Below are 18,835 nucleotides of genomic sequence, written 5' to 3'. Positions count from 1 at the left end.
CCTTTGCTGTGCAAAAGCTTTTAAGTTTCATTAGGTCCCATTTGTTTATTTGTGTTCTTATTTCCATTTCTCTGGGAGCTGGGTCAAAAAGAATCTTGCTGTGATGTATGTCATAGAGTGTTCTGCCTATGTTTTCCTCTAAGAGTTTGATAGTGTCTGCCCTTACACTTAGGTCTTTAATCCATTTTGAGTTTATTTTTGTGCATGGTGTCAGGGAGTGTTCTAATTTCATACTTTTACATGTACCTGTCCAATTTTCCCAGCACCACTTATTGAAGAGGCTGTCTTTTCTCCACTGTATATGCTTGCCTCCTTTATCAAAAATAAGGTGCCCATATGTGTGTGGGTTTATCTCTGGGCTTTCTATCCTGTTCCATTGATCTATATTTCTGTTTTTGTGCCAGTACCAAACTGTCTTGATTACTGAAGCTTTGTAATATAGTCTGAAGTCAGGGAGCCTGATTCCCCCAGCTCCATTTTTCGTTCTCAAGATTGCTTTGGCTGTTCGGGGTCTTTTGTGTTTCCATACAAATTGTGAAATTTTTTGTTCTAGTTCTGTGAAAAATGCCAGTGGTTCCAGTGTACTATTATTACTCACTTAACATTTTCCCCTCACTAAATTATGAGCCTCTGCAATAGTCATTTTATATCCTTAAGTCTTAGAACAGTGGGTGGTCCACTCAACACATTTGTTGACTAGATGGATGGAGCATGGACAGACATATGAATGAAGAAATTTTGTGCTCCAACAGTGTTATTATTTACACATACTAGCAGTGCAGCCATCAGGATGCTCACATTCTAGTGTTTTCATACTATAGTTGCAACTTCCCAACATGCAGTCACTTGAAGAAGAAAAGAGCATTCATGCTCTTCTGTTACTTCTCCGTGTACTACTTGGCAACTTCGCTGAAACACAAACATACCTCACACTGCTTTTGGGATAAGCTTGTGGACCATCCAGGTGGGGCAGGCTTTCGTGGATCATGAGTAGCCTTTGAGAACAGTTCTCCTTTATAATGCACACAAGACTGTCTCATCCTCCATGTTGCATCTGGTAAATGAACTGGCTCTTGGGAAGACCTAGTCATCCAGGAAAGTGTCCACGTTTAGAGAAACAGGATGCTTTTTAGATTTTCATAAAGACTGCGCTGCATCTAAAAGTGATTTCTTAGACCCATATGCTGGCCATTATGCCAGATACACTACAAGAAAGAATGCATTCAAGGAGATTCTTGTGAGTGGAGACAGTTCAGAGACCATCCTGCTTCAAGATATCAGTAATATTATTAAGTCATCTTTGTTTTTTATTCTCTTAACGATTCAATTTTAACAGAAGTTTCACTCTAAACTTATGTGAATAGTAATTGCAATAACTAATAAACTTATTTAGCTTTTCATATGTGGAAGCTTATGACATGTGTGATCAGAAGCAGTTGACAAGTTTTCATTTGCAACCAGATAAATGGACACAGGCTAATTGTAGTTAAAGTCCTATGGATAAGAATGTATGGGCTCCCCTCACCTGAAATCTTTAACGAGGGCAACTTCTTCCCTGTGAGCAGAAGATCTTGTTGATCTGGACAGGTAATTTGGTCTCCTGGTGTTTGCCTTTTGAGTCCACTGTCCCTTGCAAGATGTTGAAAATGACTGGTGGTAGAATTCATAAGAGTAACCAATGTGCTTCTGAAATATTTCATAATACATACACATGTGTATATATGTATTTCATATATATATATATATATATATATATATATATATATATATATATATACACACACATGTTTTTTTCTTCTCTTTTCTTTGGCTGACCTTTGCCATCATGCTCAAAAATCCAGATACCAGTTGGTCTGGCCTAGTGCTGCTTTTATTTTGGTGCTTGCAAAAGAAGAAGAGGGAAATGTTTGTAAACTTTTTTTCTACTTTAGAACATCACTCAGGCAACTTTCTTTACCCATCATTTGCCACATTCTGCAAATGATTACACATATGCCTCAGGAAATCAGGACCCAGAATCAAACTGTGATGTCAACCAAGAGCCAGGAATTAAGGGTTTATTTGTTAAATTGTTCATGTCTAGGATAAATATAATTTCCATTTTGTCCAGGAGTATCCTAATTGATACCTGGGTCCAGGCAAAATTGATAATAGCACCTTCTATCACTCTTAAAGTGCCTTGGTTTTCATAATAGCTACACGGTCACTGTTCATAACATTCGTATGTGAAATTGTAATCTTGTATTTTAGATTGCTTTCTGAGGATTCTTAGAAAATGAATTTACTTCTCCTCATAGTCTACTATATTTATATTTTATGGCAGAAAGGCAGAAATTGGAACTCCCAAAGAACTGCCTCTCATGGTCAAGGAAAAGATGGACGATGGGATATTTGGTTCTCTTGCACTGTGTCTGACTCAGAGTAGGTCACCAAATGCATTCCCCAAAATTATTGCTCATAGACTTGACACAGTATTTGTTGAGCACCAGGCCTCAATATATGGCAGGCATGTCAGCTGCCCTTACATATGAAGTAGGAACATTGTACTTTCTTTTAATCAGTGAATTTTCATTCATGTTAACTTGAAAACAATGTGTTGAACCTGAGGAGAGGGTGAGAAGAGCTCATGAGTTTTTTCTATTAATATATGTTTGAAATATCCTAGGCATAGGTTATGATTTTGCTTTCTGGTTTTTAGATGCCCTGATGCCTTTGTTCAAAGTCAGCAGTATTAACTGTATGGTAAATCGCTCTCTTAGACACATTTTTCAGCCTCTGAAGAATCATCTACTTTAAATGTGTCTCAATATGATCTGTGTATTGGACAGTAAAACTGTATCCATGTGGCATCAATGCATTATCTTTACCCACTGGTATACAAGACATAAAATCAATGCACTTTCCTTCATTATCACCGGAATTATTTTCAGAGAACCAATTCTAAGATCAAGACGATATCTCAGTGCTCTGCATCCTTGGGAGGATATATATTGAATGTTTGTTAGACAACCAATCTGTCCGTTTGATTTAGATTATGGTCCATATGTTGGGGTTGATTGTGTGGGTGCCATTCTGAAGGACCCTCTGTTAGCCCCATTCAGGGAGGATGGATTAAAAATAGATTAGAACTACCACGTTCAGCTTTCTCCATGTCCTCTGCAGATTAATTTTCCATTCACTCCTCCCTGAACTTACAAACATCCACTCAGAAAAACCACTCTAGAACTGAAATTCCAATTGAATTAATCTTTTCTAGGTGCTAAACATTTTTTATCATGGGGAATATTCTTCATCTGCCCATGTATGCTAAAAGTAGGAGTTTAATGTAAACATTATACTGTTTAATTTTACACACACACACACCACAATAAAAAAATACAGAAGCAATATTTTAAGTGATAATGTAAGAACAAGAACATAGAGATTAATGTGTATAATAGTAGTAACTTCAAATGTGTTTACATTATTAACACATTACAAAGTATTCTAATTCAGTTTAGTCACTTATCAAGTATTGAGAACAGAGTATAAATGTCACTTTGGTAAGCAGCAAGAAATATAATAATAAGCACACTTCCTAAAGGAATTCATATTACATCTGCCCATTTTCCCCTCAATCCAGAGAGTAACTGGCAGGGAAATCATGGAGACTTTAGCTTTTGCTTAAGGGAGTATATGTCTCTTGCCAAAATAGGATGATCTATCCCTTAAATAAAATAGAAAAAGTAACTCTTTAAATGACTCTTTCATTTATAATATTTTAGGAGTGCAAACCAAGGGGAAGAGCATGAATTTTTTGGTTTGGACCTTCCTTAGAGGTACCTAAATAAAATAAATTTAAAACTATCTAAACTATTTTGAATAACTCTAAAAAGACGCAGTCTTTCTCTTTTTAAAGTCAGACATGGGATCATTTTTTGGTTTTATTTTTCTTCCTGAAACCACCATTCTTTGGTTTCAAAACATTTTGAAAAGTAGAAAACATTTGTTTTAGTTATCAAAACTTTCTGGAAGAAGTGATTTTTTGATGAAATTATCTGAATGAAATACATGGTTGGTTAAGTGATACATAAATTCATTACTCTTTATCATCTTAATTCTTTTCCTCACCCTCATTTCTATTATTAAGGAAATATGGGTACCTAGTAACACAAGAGTTCTTCTTTATATTCTGTAGAATATATTAGTATATTCATATAGTACATTTTGATTCCTGAGTTCATGTAAAATCATATTACTAATTCCATAATAAAAAAAAGAAACTACCCATTCCCAGTTTTTTTAACTATATTGAACTCTATTTGAATAATTAAAAATAAAACGCATATACATTGAAATGTATTATATTACTTCCACAAATGTCATATTTAGATATCCATGTATTCATTTACTTATTTGGAATTTTTAATTTTGAAAAATGTTAGAGATTTAGTATAATAAGCAAAAAAAGAAATTCAGGGATTTTAAGGTAAATTTAATTGTGCAAATTATAATGTAAGACTAAAAATAATACATTATCTTTTATTTGCATGTAGTTCTTTTAATAATACTAGATAAATGAAAAACATTTTCAATTAAATCTAATAGTGATTTTATAGTAATAGCAAATCAATGCAGTGATAGTGATTTTATAGTAAGAATTAATTTATTCTTAAATCTTTAAAGTCAGAATAAGTTAAAAACTATCTGCAGTTAGCTAATATTAACCATAAATAGGCCTGTATAGGATTTGGATACAGTGAACCAACTCTATCTGTCATGGCAGGTTCCATATCTGATAAATCTTTTTATATGACCCTTTCCCTGAGGATCTAGGACTGTGCCTTGAATATAGTAGGCACTTAATACATTTTGAATGGATTATTATCAGTTTTATGCTCCATTAAAAAATTTAAGACCTCTGGGATCCAACAGTAGTTTATATCTTTGCATTAACTGACTTTTCGTCTTCCAGAGCCTAATTAGTTCTCTATTTCCCTTAATCAGTGCTTATGAAATTTACCAAGTTAACTGAACACATCTAATATTCCCAACAGGGATCATTTATTGCTTTAGTGGCCTAAATGATGGGGCTGTTAGCATCTCTTTGGCTGGCTGCTTTGCAATCTAGTTGCTTTCAGATGTGAGAAAAGTAATCTTAATATTCATGCAGAACTTGTGTCTCACTTCATTTCTTCCAACGTTGATCTGGCAATGTCCCGTGGGCAAAGCTTATCCTCCACTTATTGAAACCCCAGATGTGTCAGAGTCACACAAGCAAGGTATTTGGGAAAAGGGTTAGGCTTATCAGTCAACCCCCCAAAATTTTCACAACTGCTGCTTATTTCAGTTGCTCCTCCCCAATCATCCCCCCCCCCACACACACATTGGAGCCTCCATCCTAATTCCTACTTCTTTATATACCCAGAGTCATTGGCCAGCAGATTTTAAATGTACCAGTTTACCCTGAAAACAGAATATGATGTGATTGAATTAATTTATCATTGCTTGTTGGAAGCTTAACACTCTTAGTTCAGCTCTGATTTAATATTGAAAGAATTTTTTTTAATTGTGAATGCATGGTCTGGTAACAAGATTTAAGTTGTTTCTTCACAACTCTTTTGCAAATAAAATGGTGAGCTCTTGGAAAAGCTTTATTAAGAAGAGTGTTTGGTATGCAAAGGAACGTCACAAGAGCAGGACTTGGAAGTCTTAAAAAAGAAAAAGAAAATCTATACATGTGAGAAAAACAACCAATGTTATCGTAGCTGGCTGCCCCAGCTGGCTTCCTCGACATCACCCACTGATTATAACTGCTTTCACAAATAACACTCCAAAGTGTATAAAGAATTAGCTGTAGTCTTGTACATGTTTGAGTATAGATTCAACTCCCAAATGTTTTTTCGAATAGGTATCCTAGAACTCAAAAGCTAACCAAATAATCACAGTTCTACAAATGTACCAATAGAAAAGGGGATTACCTGTAGTGAAAAACTATTAATTAAATATGGATGATAGTATAATTATTTCTGGTTAATTTCTGGGTCATTTCTCTTAAAGACTACTTTTACAACTGTTGAACACCTAATAGAAGGCAGTGGTTCCAAATGTGTGCTACTAGAGAAACCTTCCTTCTTTCTTGGTGTGTTTATAAGAAATATTCAGACCACGTGGGCTGTGACACGCCCCCTACTCTTTATTCCATATCCAATAGCTCATTCCCAGGCACCTATTTGGCACATAACACAAAGCCTACTCAAAGCCCAGTTATAAGGCAAAAAGTACTGTCCCCTGGTACAGTAATAATGATAGTTTGCCACAAAGTCATGTCCAATGGCAGCAGTGTAGACTGGACCTCTTGTAACATGAAGGAGGTGGGCTCTGTCACTCTAGGAGCCAACACCACCACTCCTTCTGTTCTGAGATGTTCAAGACAGCAACGCTTACACTAACACTGGTGCTGTACCTATTGGTGACACATTAACAAGAGTATTGAGGAAAAAAGGAGAGGGGGTCAGCTTTTCAGTGATGAATTGAATTTAGCTTGTTTAAAAGAGTATTTTTGTGACAGATTTTTCTCATGCATAGAAAATAACATTTTCTTGCAAAGTATAATGGTGTCATTCTTTTCAGGCTTTCTTTGAAGTGGACAAAATAGTCTTATTCAGTTGTTTGTGTATTTTTAAATATTTGTTAGTTTTTGTCTATTCTGTTTCATTTGTGCTTTCATGTTGCAGGTCCACTAACTTTCTGGTATATTTTCCCGATAAACAGGTCGCCATGGAGATGGAGGTTATTGGCCAGTTGATACTAATTTGATTGATAGAAGCACTCTCAACGGTAAGTATATAAATTAGGTTCTATTGGATTCATTATATTAATTAAAATTGTTAATTCTAGAGTGAGGCAAATTTTCTATTGACTGCAAGTGCCAAGAACCCCAGACTTAGGGTTTTAGTGGGAATAATAGGAACGTGAAGTTATTAACAAACCTGGAGCATATTCCACCAGGAGACAATGCCGATGAGCGTTGACAAGTACACAAAACAGTCAGAGAAGTCCAAGCATAGAGAATTTTGTAAATGATGCATGGCTCTTAACTATCTAGGTTTGAAAGTACTATATATATTTGAAATAGTTCTACAATTTTATTGTAGACAGGTGACTGAAACCCACTCAGTTTCATAAACTGAAGTTACTGGGACTTTTTCAGGAGTCAGAGTGCCCGGAAATTAAGAGGCAATCGGAATATGGACAATTGAGAAAGAATAATTATTTCCTCACAGTTTCCATCCACTACTGAGCAGTGGTTATGTATGTTACAGGTGAAGCAAATGTAAGCCAAAGACACAGAACAATATACTCTCTTAAATTGTTTGTCCTAAAGAACACTAATCTTGGATAGAATTGACAAATGGAACAACTGAAAATACAGGAGGCCCAGTAAAATTTGAATCCTTTGTGATTGCCTATGAATCTGAGATAAAGAAAAATATTGCAAGGGATTACCATCTCAACGTACATAGGCATCTCAGTGTACATATCTGTAGGCAACTAGAAATAATTCAAATTTAACTGAACCTCCTTTATTTTTAATTATTAAATCTGGCAATCCTAATTTTGGATCAAGTTTAGAAGTTTGCTATGGACTATTTGAACTTGCCTTCAAAAGAAAGTGAATTCTCTGATTGAAAAGAAACCTCAGCCCAAATCTGATGTTAACAGATAAGTCAACAGATAAGGATTTTTCTTTTCACAGGAGTCAAACTTCAGATGAAGAGAATGACAGTAATTGAGAGAAATGCATGTCACTTTATTTTATTTTTTTACTATTTAAGATTCCTAGTGAGAAATATAATTGTAATTAAATTTGATCTGATATACATTATCTCACAGGAGAAAGTCATGTAGATAAAATAGATGAATGACATCCAATGACTTTGAGCCAGTTTAGATAGATTGTTGACATTACCCCTTCTCAATTTTCTGCAACACTTAATGATGTTTTAGGCATTTCCTGTTAAATGAATGGGATGAACAAAGTACCTGAAACATTTCTAGAATCCCTACTGGAATAACTAATTATTACAGGCTACACAATTAATTAAGGTGACTTGATAACCTCAGAGAGGCACGGGTGGTAGCGGGCATACTTAATCTATTTCCTATTCTATTTCGCTATCCAGTAAATGATACTAAATATGTAATTTGCCTTTAGCTTGGGCTCTTACAAGCAAATCAGCAAAGGCATCTGAAAACTCTACCTTCCTAATTAAAATTCTACTAACGTCTTATACCTTAAGAAGGGGGTATATTTTTGAATTATGTATATAAGTGAAAGCTTGACTGATAAAACTCTAACCCCACCACACCTTTGCTAAGTAGGCTGCATAAATAAGAACAAAAAATCTTGAAATTTCTTGAGTTTTTGGACCTCATATACAATGAAAAGTTCATACATCCCCTCATGTAGTGACAGAATTAGAGAGGTTTCCTATCTCTCCTTATACTTCTGGATTCATCCTTCAAAGAATTGTAATAGAATAATGGTTTATTGTCAGGATACTCAAGCCACTTGCAAATAAATTTAGACCTTGCTAATCATTTACTTTCTCTTACAATGTGTCACTGTTTTAAAAAAGCACTCTTGGAATTCAAATAAAGAAAAACAAAGCTATAGTTCATGTTTACTCTTGAAGTTGGAAGCCCTTAATTAAATTGAGGAAACTGAAGAGGCTTCCTAAATTATTTTCTGGTGGCAGGTAGAATCAAAGCTAATATGTGGTGATATGGTAGTATTTTACTACCATAAAATACTACCATACGATGCATTCAGTTTTGTGGTCCACATTCTTGAAGCAGGAAAATCTTCAACTTCTGAAAATGTGATTTTGTAGTTTATATTTGTATGAAGGATAACACAAGTGAAAATTACTTCAATCCAGTCCTTTTTTCATTGGGGAAGATAAATCACCAATTTCTTTTTGTTGGTAGCTTTTCCTAAAATTTTCAAAATTAGTAATTTTGGTAAAGAAATCTACAAACCCTGCAAAAGCATTGTTATATTGATTTCAACCTTTGAAAACTTAAGTTTGATAGGTGTTGATATTTTGGTAAAGCATTATTTAAAAATTGTTATTAATTTTTGTATATTTAGAATTGTATTAGCTGTTCTGTAAAACATGACTTAGACTTTGTGTTTAGGAGAAAAAGCCATGATTTTCCCTCTAGTTTTGATTTCCTTTAATTAAAGATAATTAGAGTGTCCCAGGGGTCTCAAGCTCTAGTCTACAAGAAGCTCTGCCCACCTACTATCTAAACATTATCTATCTGAAATGATGTTAAGGCCCTCAGACTAATCCCAAACCCCAGGTTCTAGAACTGACTTTGCCATGGATTAGAAATGTGTGAATCAAGTCACTTAAACTCTCAGGATCTCTGTTTTACATCTGAACATAGAAAGTGTTAAGCTAGATCAGGGTTTCTTAACTACAGAACTATTGCCATTTGGAACTGGATAATTTTGGGGGGACTGGATAATTTTTTTGTCGTTGGGTTCATCCTGTGCACTGTAGGATGTCTAGCAACATCCCTGGCCTTCATCCACTAGATGCCAGTAGTATTTCCCCTCTACCATGTTGTAACGACCAAAACTGTCTCTAGACATTGCCAAATTTCCCCTTGGAGGGCAAAGTCTCCCCAGTTAACAGCCACTGATCTTTATTAGCATTCCCCAAAGGTTGGTCCAAGGTACATGGGTCCCCTGAGAATCTCTGAGAAAAAAAGTGTTCCATTGTCAAGTAATCATTGGGAAACTTGTTTGGTACTCACTTCCTTTTGCCAGGTCCTCGCCTTCTACCTGAATACTAGAGGATTAGTCTTGAGAGAGCATCTCTGCTCACTCTATACCCTTGAGCTTGGTGATCTCATCTCCTCCCAGGCTTCAAATTCCATCTATATGCCAGCTCCCACATTTATATATCTAATACAGACCTTCTGGCTGCCTCTTTACAATTCATCATAAGATCTCAACTCTGACATATTCAAGACTGAACTTTTGTTCTTGCCCTACTGAGCCTACCTGCCCTTTCACCCTCTCCCTCATCCTAGACATAAGGATATTGCTGAGGCCTGAACCTGACTCCTCCTTTCTTTCCTGCCCCAAGTGCAATCTGCTTTATTCATTTACTTTCAAACTATATTGTGAACGTGTCCTCCTTGCTTGACTGAAGTTGCCACCATCTCAGTTTAAGCTATCATCAACTCTCACCTGGAGAATTCGATATCCTCTTAGCTGGTCTCTATTTTTCCACCACCAATCCCTCTCCACGCAGAGGGAAGAGATGTCTCCTTGGAACAAATCAAGCCTGTCACTTCTTTGCTGAAAACTCTTAAACCATCTGTGATTTTACCGAGGATAACTGAATGTGATTTACAGGGCTCATGTGAACAAGGTCCTGTTTCTCTTTTCAGCCTCATTTTGTGCCATTTTCTTTTTGCTCCCAATGTTCCAGACACACACACGGTCTGCTCTCAGTTCCCTTGTAAAGGAACAAGAACTAACTCCTAGCAACAGTTCATAATTTAGCTTAAATGTCGCTTCTATAATGAGGCCTTTCATGACCTCCCTCCTCTGTCAATGACCTCGTATCACATCCTCATGTTATATCTTTCTACCTGAACTCTACTTTTCTTTAAAACACCAACTATAGTGGTAATGTTATGTTTATTTGCTTCATGATTTGTTTAATGTAAATCTTGTCCAGTGAATTGTAAGCTCCATGAGGTCAACAATTATGCCCCACTCTTTTTTGGTAGGGAGCAATCAATATGTTAATTTGGAAATTATTCTCAAACTACACAATATACAAGAAGACCATGACATACACATTATTAGGAAATGATATATATGTGGCCCCATAACTACATTCTAATGGTTTCATAGCCTGGCTGTTTTTCCTTCTCCACCCTTCCAGAAAAATAGCTCAGAAATGGAGCTTTCACAACTCCCTTCTATTGGCTATGCCTTGATCTCAGGTGAGAAGTAACCTGACATTCTATTCATGTCACAGTGACCCAGATGGGGTACATGTTTCAGGAATGGAAGACAGAACATTTAATACATAGGAATTTTTTTTCTTCTCTGGTCCAACTAGTTGGACAAGCCTCTATCTCACAACTGTGTATATGTCTTATCTCATATTGTTTCTTTTTGCCTACTTGAATCCTTTCATGGCTTTTCCCCCTGCCTCCAGCTTTACTGGAAAATAATTGACATATAACATTGTGTAAGTTTAAGGTGTACAATGAGCTGATTTGATCCACTTAAATAATCCAGAATGATGACAACCATAGTTAACACTTCCATCATATCATATAATTACCACTTACCCATATTTTGATCACAACATCATATCCACAGCACCCAATTGGATCTTATTTATGGAATAATTCAATACATTCTCTGCCATTTCTGCGCTACCTCTCCTGGCAATGCACAGTTCACATTAGCATGTTCAAAATTCTGATATTTGAGGGAAAAAATATGTTTTCCAACTTAATTGACCAAGGAAGCTTTTCCCCCATAATGGTGATTAATATTTCATTTTAGGGAACACTGGGCTAGATTATCTGTGCGATCTCTTCCAGCTGATTGACTATATAGTACCTTATTTCAGGGTGAAATGCTTTGAAATATTCAATGCCATATGAATGTTCAAATTCAAAGGCCTGTGAAATTATGAAGACTTATGTTGAGCTGAAAGTGTTCTAATAACAAAACCGTTTTCGGAGAACACTGTAATCATGGAAGGGAAGTTAATTTCCCAACTAGAAGCTTTCATTGGATCTATTTGTCTCCCCAGAACTGAACTTGCCAATCTTATATTCACATTGTTTACCTGCCTATTGATATTGTGTAGCTATCAGGGCTCAGCTATTGTGGCAATGAGACCAGGTTCTCAACATGGGAGCCAGGACTCCTGGATTCGATACATGGCTTTGTGTTCTATGTGATAGTTAAGCACTCAGAGTACCAGTCTATCCATGAGCCTACTGCAGAATTTTTGAGGGCAAATATGATAAGACACATAAAATATTTTTTAAAGCCTACCAAGTATCATAAAAATTAAAGACCTAATTAGTAGTTACGCTAAACCAATTTTCTAATCATTACTAAGACTTTAGACCCAACAGATTATGAAATCTATGTTTGCTTTTATTAAATTTAGTATAAAAAGGATGAAATCATTTGTGGTGATCAGATATCATGAAAATTAAGTTGGATGGAATGCTCATGTGATGTTTAAAAAATGTGACTCCCTTCTCACTGATTTTAATGAAACATATCTAGGTCTTGATTACTCAGACGTTGGATACCCACACTCTTAGGCTAACACCAGGAACAGATGAATTAGGATACTGTATTTTTCTTTAATTTGGAAAAATCACATAGAACGAAATATATTGGGCCGCATCATGTCTGTCGAGCACCAACTCTGTGCCAGGGTGTGTGGTCAGTGTGATGCATCCGTTATCTCATGAAATAATCACAGTGCCCTGGAGGAGATTTGTAAGCCTTTGAATTACACCATTCAGCTTCCGAAAGGGGGCAAAGGTCACCTTGCCCCTTCTGGAGTCAGGCTATCTCCCAGAACTCTTACCTACACAATCTAGATTTGTGAGTTCTAAATTTTTTCCTAATTTGGAGCAGTCTTTTAATATATTTAGATATATGGTTGATCATCATTATTTGCAGGTTCTCTATTCATGAATTTACCTACTCTCTAAAATTTTATTTCTAACCCCCAAAACCAATAATTATGGTGCTTTTATGATCATCCTTGGACGTGTGCAGAGCAGCCAGACATTTGAGCGGCCCAGTGCTCACAAACTCAGCTGAGCTGGAACAAGGTGACGTTCTGCCTTGATGGTTCAGCTCTCATGCCATGGATGTGTCCTTTCGGCACTACATTTAGTGCCAATTTTTCACATTTTTGTGGGTTTTTGTTGGTGGTTTCACTGTTTAAAGCTGTCCCTAAATGTGGTGATGAAGTGCTTTCTAGTGTTCCTAAACATTAAAGGCTGATGTGTGTGATGGAGAAAATATGTGTGTTAATTATGCTTCACTCAGGCATGAATTTATAGCGCTGTTGGCTATGAGTTCAATGTTAATGAATCAACATTACATATTAAATAAGGCACCTTTAAACAGAAACCCACATGAAACAAGGTTGTGCTTTGATTGGTTGATAAAAAGGTAGTGACCAGAGGCTCCCAGGAACATGACACTGTGTTTCCTCTAGAAGCAATACTTTGTATTCCCTAATTTAGTATTTGTGATGTCTTTATAGAACACAACTACTGCAAATAACATGGATCGACTCCATCTAAAGACACCATTGCACTTGACTTTCTTTATTGCCTGTTCAATGTCAGATATTCTGATTAGTCAGCCTTTGAATGGAGATTGGGAAATTAATGAAAGATCTTGAAAACCAAGTTTTAAACTGATGGAACTTTTATGAGGAAGTCATAAAGGCCTGGAATCAAAGATTTATAATGGGAGCCCTCATGAACCCAACTCTATGAGGCAAATGACATCAATATCTCACGTAATCTAAAGCTCAGCAGAATCCAGAGTCATTATTTTCTGATTTGGAGCATGATATCTTCCTAGGTGGAAAGAAAGAAAGAAGAGCAAAAATTTGAAAAATTCCAATTTACATGGTTTTAAAAAATATTCATACAGTGTTACTGCCAGGTATGACTCAAACTAAGTTTGTCAGAAATGGTGAACTGTTAAATTTAAGTTAAGCTAATAAAATCCATGAGATCCCCAACGGCCTCCATTGTACGCTCTCACATAAAAGGTTAATTTATTCCAATCAATTAATTTATTAAGAACAGAAAGGGCATATTGAGATACTACTGTAACATGACTTTTTAAATTGTAAGTAAAACTATGACACAGAAAGTTCTAACCTTTCATTACTTGCCTCATTCCTTTGTAATAAATGAAAAAATTACTTCAAGGGAACCTTATTTCTTTCATTTATAATCGGAATCTTTTAGCAGAAAGTGCTGTGTAAAAACTTGATGAGTTACCCGCCCCTGAGATTCAAGTTATGTTGGTAGCACTTATTTTTTTTCCCCAACAATATTGAATCAGCAATAATTTGTTTAAATTTAGGTGACTATCTTTTAAAAAAAAAAAAAAAACCCAATGATTCTTAGATAACTTGTCAAAAGATAGTGTTTCAATTTTGAGGCAAGTGCTGGGTTATTATATTCACTTATGAAAACAAGTTAATTTATCTTTCACATTGAATATTATTTCGAAAAAGTTTGTATCAATAGTTTGGAAGTCCACACCAAAAGTATCCCAAATGATATGGTAGATTATTAATTTAGGCAATATTTTATTTAATGTTTCAGTAGGATAATGATATTATAAGCAATTACACTGTGTCAGATAGTTGCTGAGATAGTTGCTTTGTCTATTTTTTCTAATTCTGACAGTAACTACATATGATAAATATTATTATTTCCATTTTATAGGTAAAGGCACTGAGGTACAAAAGGCCTAAAGATTTTGCTCAAGGGGTATAGAAAGCTAATATAGGTTGTTAAAGAAACTCATTCAAATTTTAGATCTAGGAAAACATCCAAATTCATTGCTTTCTGCTATTTTTAAAATTATTTATAAATAAAACTATATGCTAATATATACTTTTTAGAATTTTGTAGCTTGTAATAGTAAATATGACATAAATCAGAATCTTTCTAACTGATTAATCACTGAGGGTTTAAAGAAAGCTATTTAAAGGGTCATTAGTCATTCTTGCTTACATAAGCAAATTATCATTCTATTTTTGCCTAAATATTGTTTACCATGAGGTACAGTTGCAACACAGGAAAAATTTATCTTAGGACTTTATGACACTCTTTCCAACCCTGTGGCTGCTTTTAAATGGGATTCATACACCCTTGACAGGTTGAAAATTAAATGTGCTTTATGGATAGCTTCTTAAAAGGAATGGAAAGTATGAGTGATTGGTGTCAAATAGTTTGTCTTTCACAGCATCGAGTAAATAGTATTTTCTCAGCCTTCTCTGATTCTTGTCATACTGGAATTCTTATCGTTCAAAGCAGCACGCCTCCTGCCTTCACCACTTTCTACTCAATACCATAGCTTAATTATATTTTTTCATTGAGATATAATTCCCATACCATAAATTTACCCTTTCGAAGTGCACAATTCAGTGGTTTTTAGCATATTCACAAGGTTGTGCCACCATCACCACTATCTAGTTTTAGAATATTTTCATCACCCCAAAAGGGAAACCCTCTACCCATTAGCAGTGTTTCCCCATTCACTTCTCCCCACATCCACTGGCAAACACTAATCTACTTTCTGTCTCTGTAGATTTGCCTATTCTGGATATTTCATATAAGTAGAATTGTACAATACGTGGCCTTTTGTGTCTGGCTTCTTTCACTTAGTATATCATTTTCAAGGTACATGAATTTTGTAGCATGTATCAATACTTCATTCCTTTTTAAGACTGGGTGGTATTCTATTGTATGTATATATCACACTTGTTTATCCATTCATCAGTTGATGGCTTTGGGGTTTCCCACTTTTGGTGATTCTGAATAACGTTGCTGTGAATATTCCTATGAAAGTTTCCATGTGAACATTGGTTTCATTTATCTTGGGTAGATAATTTGATCTTTCCTCTCATTTTTCATTGCTTTTTCCCCAGCTTCAGGAATGCCCAGAACAATAGGAACTCTTTGAATTCTTAACCGAGCTTGATAAGCCATGGGCTGTCACATCTCCCTAAACCTGATCTTCATTTGCCTATCTTTTCCCAGAGCCACCCATTGGCCAGATGCACCCCCCACATGGCAGCGTCACTCCTCAGAAGAACAGCAACCTACTTGTGATTATTGTGGTCACCGTTGGCGTCATCACAGTGCTGGTGGTGGTGATCGTGGCTGTGATTTGCACCCGGCGTTCTTCAGCCCAGCAGAGAAAGTAGGTAACAGCTAGTTCCCAAGAGATGAGAAGTCACTGCTTGACCTGACTACCATCTTTTTGAGTTAGATTTTTGACGGCTCTCTTCCTGTGTGCTTCCATAATTCACTACGTGTTCCTTATCTCCTCTCCAGAGCTGGGCAAAATCTTGCCTTTGTCCATTCCAGGCCCATAACTTAAGAGGGTGAGGACTAGGCTTGCAGAATTAATAGTAGAATCCACCTGAACACTCACTCTGCATTTCTGTTTGATTTTACTTCTTGAGACCAGATTCTTCCTTTCAAATGAGAGCAGGTATTCCTTAAGTAACACTTAGACAGTGGACTTCACCGTGTCCCTGCTTATGGCCCTCTGTCTGCAGTTATGTATAAAACATTGGAGATGTGTATTCCTCTAAAAGTATTTACGTATCCCTTTTGGCAAGAAGGCCTGTAGGCATTTAATCAATGCTTGTTGCATGAATGACTAAGTATAGACTACCAAACTCAACGTAATTATAATACTATGGAATGTTTAGTTTGGAGGCAGTAGTTAGGATAGACGAGAGATTCCAGAAATTCAAAATGGTTCATATTTCCTGGCTATGGTGGATTTTCAGAAATTAAAAATTTTGAGGGGTTTAAAAATATTTTCATATCGTGCAGCTCTAGGTTATAACACATGCAGAGAAAGATATATCAAAGTACAAAGTTTGGAATGGAAAAGGGGTTTTAATTCAGCTTATCCCCTCCCAGCGATACCCCATAAACAGCATATTAACCTTGTATCAGCCAGTTGTGGGAATCAGCAATAACCTTCTGGTTATTTTCTGCCTCTCTAGCACTTTTCAAATCCAACATGATATGTATTTTTCAGCTGTGCTATTCTCACTGGATTGGCTACAATAGGCTCTTTCCTTAATTTTTGTTTGTTTTTGGCCTGAGGCATGGTGTTCTGCAAGTCTGAGGCATGGGCCCATAGGTGGCTGGTTTGACAACTGTATACCATACGCATTGCTGGAGAAAGATTCTCTAGCAAATAATTTTCCCTCTTCCCCTGGTAATAACTCAGCCTTTCTCTCTTTTTAAAAATGCTGTGACCCTATTTGTTGATTTCTAGCGTATCTTCCAGCATTTTGAAGTAAAGTATTTAGTAACAGGGTACAGGAAGATGTACATACTAAAGAAAGTAACATAGGGTACAGATGCAGTCTTTGCATTTCATTTATTTAGAAGACAGGTCAAATTTTATATCCAGCTGCATTCATTTGACTGGACTATCTTGAAGCTGATGATAGCTGGTGTGCTGGTCCATTGTTTCCGAACAGGGAACCAGACAGAATGAGATTAATAAGGTGGGTCTCCTGTGTAAGCATCTGGGAAGTCATAATCGCCCACTGAGCTTCTAGAGTGCTGGGCACTTGGTAAGGCTCTGGGGGAAAATCACTGTGATTAAGTCGTTGAACAATCTCTTGGTCCAGCAATCCCAGGAAAGGGCTTTTGTAAACAAAGAATGGTGAAAAATCAAAGCTGCAGGTCTCTGAGGCAGAGCTGAGAAAGATTCACAGAAATGGAAGCAGGGAGGGCAGCAATTTCTGGCCTTATTTCATGACAGTTTTAAAAACATGGATGCGTTCACAAAATGAATTGAATTAACTAAACCATCTGTAGTGAGGTGTTTTGTTTTGTTTTGATCATTTTCATCATTGTTAGAAGAATGTTTGAGGGTTATATTGACTTGATGAACTGAACTCCTGGACCTATGTTGTTTCTCCACAGAGAAAATGCTAGTCTTCTCCATGTGCAAAAGTGGGATTTGGTGCTATTTTGGGAAACTCTCAAATTGTCCTAAATCCCACCCTAAGTACTTTGTTAGAAAGAGTAGAGGCTGACCCCTGGGTATCACTTGTTTTTAAAATTAGGGAATGATTGAAAGAATAAACCACTCCATGAATGACTGAAAACCCAAAGAAAGTGAATCTATAGCTCCTATGCTACTGCCGCTTGGGTTTTTCCTCACCGCACTCCCAAAGTCTCTTAATATTTACTTGGCATATTTTCAAAATTTAGCTTCATATATTTTTCTTCAGTAAGAGGCCCAATGGCATTCATCCTGATCTCTTTGTTTGTATATGTTAAGAGAGAAAAAGAAAAAAAGAAAAACTCTCCTTTAAGATATTTCTGAGTTTTAGTTTAGCTTTTCTTGATTTCATTGAGAGCTCCTTCCTCCTCCCCCATACCACCACCACTGAACTTTGTAGAATAAAGTAAATAATGCAGATGAAAGCAAAATCAATTCTAATTTGAAACAGAAATAATGTCCATTACAGGGCTCTCAGAAATGGGAGTTTAATGTAATTAATAAGGTGAAGTAGGAAATATCCATGTGCTTCTTCAATATCTCTTTATCTAGGACTGCTGAAGAATGTAAATTGTCTTTGTGTTTTACTGGGGGACTTGAATTACATCCATATGGATCTGAAACATATTTTTGTGTACTATCAGTAATACTTCATTCAAGTTAGTGTCTACGCATTTTATTCTGTGATTTATGTAATGAGGTAATGAGCTAGCTTATCTGATTGACTCACATTCTAGTTGGTAAGGTTTTCTTTTTATGTTATAAAATAACTAACAGAAGTTAGAACCCAAGTTCTAGTTCTGATTCTACCACTTCTTTAATTAAATGAATAGTATTTAATTACACCTAAGGGAAGAGCTAGTCTGAATATTGGTTTCCTCAAATAAGAAATGGGACTAAATACTTTCTGTCAACCCTCTACCACTAAAATTCTCCACGGACTACTACTAAATTACAAAATCACATGGTAGCATT

At 36.0% G+C, this 18,835-nt stretch overlaps 1 protein-coding gene across 1 annotated transcript in view; it reads left to right on the top strand.

Moving 5' to 3' along the window:
* The window catches only part of DCC (DCC netrin 1 receptor), a 1,180,955-nt gene that overhangs the window by 1,073,008 nt on the left and 89,112 nt on the right, over positions 1-18,835 (top strand). The window contains exons 22-23 of the mRNA XM_082416529.1: positions 6,754-6,819; positions 15,859-16,021. Of these exons, the coding sequence (XP_082272655.1) occupies positions 6,754-6,819; positions 15,859-16,021 (229 nt within the window). The remainder of the gene's footprint in view (positions 1-6,753; positions 6,820-15,858; positions 16,022-18,835) is intronic.

This window comes from Balaenoptera physalus (genome assembly GCF_965194825.1).
Source record: "Balaenoptera physalus genome assembly, chromosome: 12".
NCBI classification, from domain to species: domain Eukaryota; kingdom Metazoa; phylum Chordata; class Mammalia; order Artiodactyla; family Balaenopteridae; genus Balaenoptera; species Balaenoptera physalus.
Note: the sequence above shows the minus strand (reverse complement) of the source record. Positions and strands in the feature narration are given on the sequence as shown.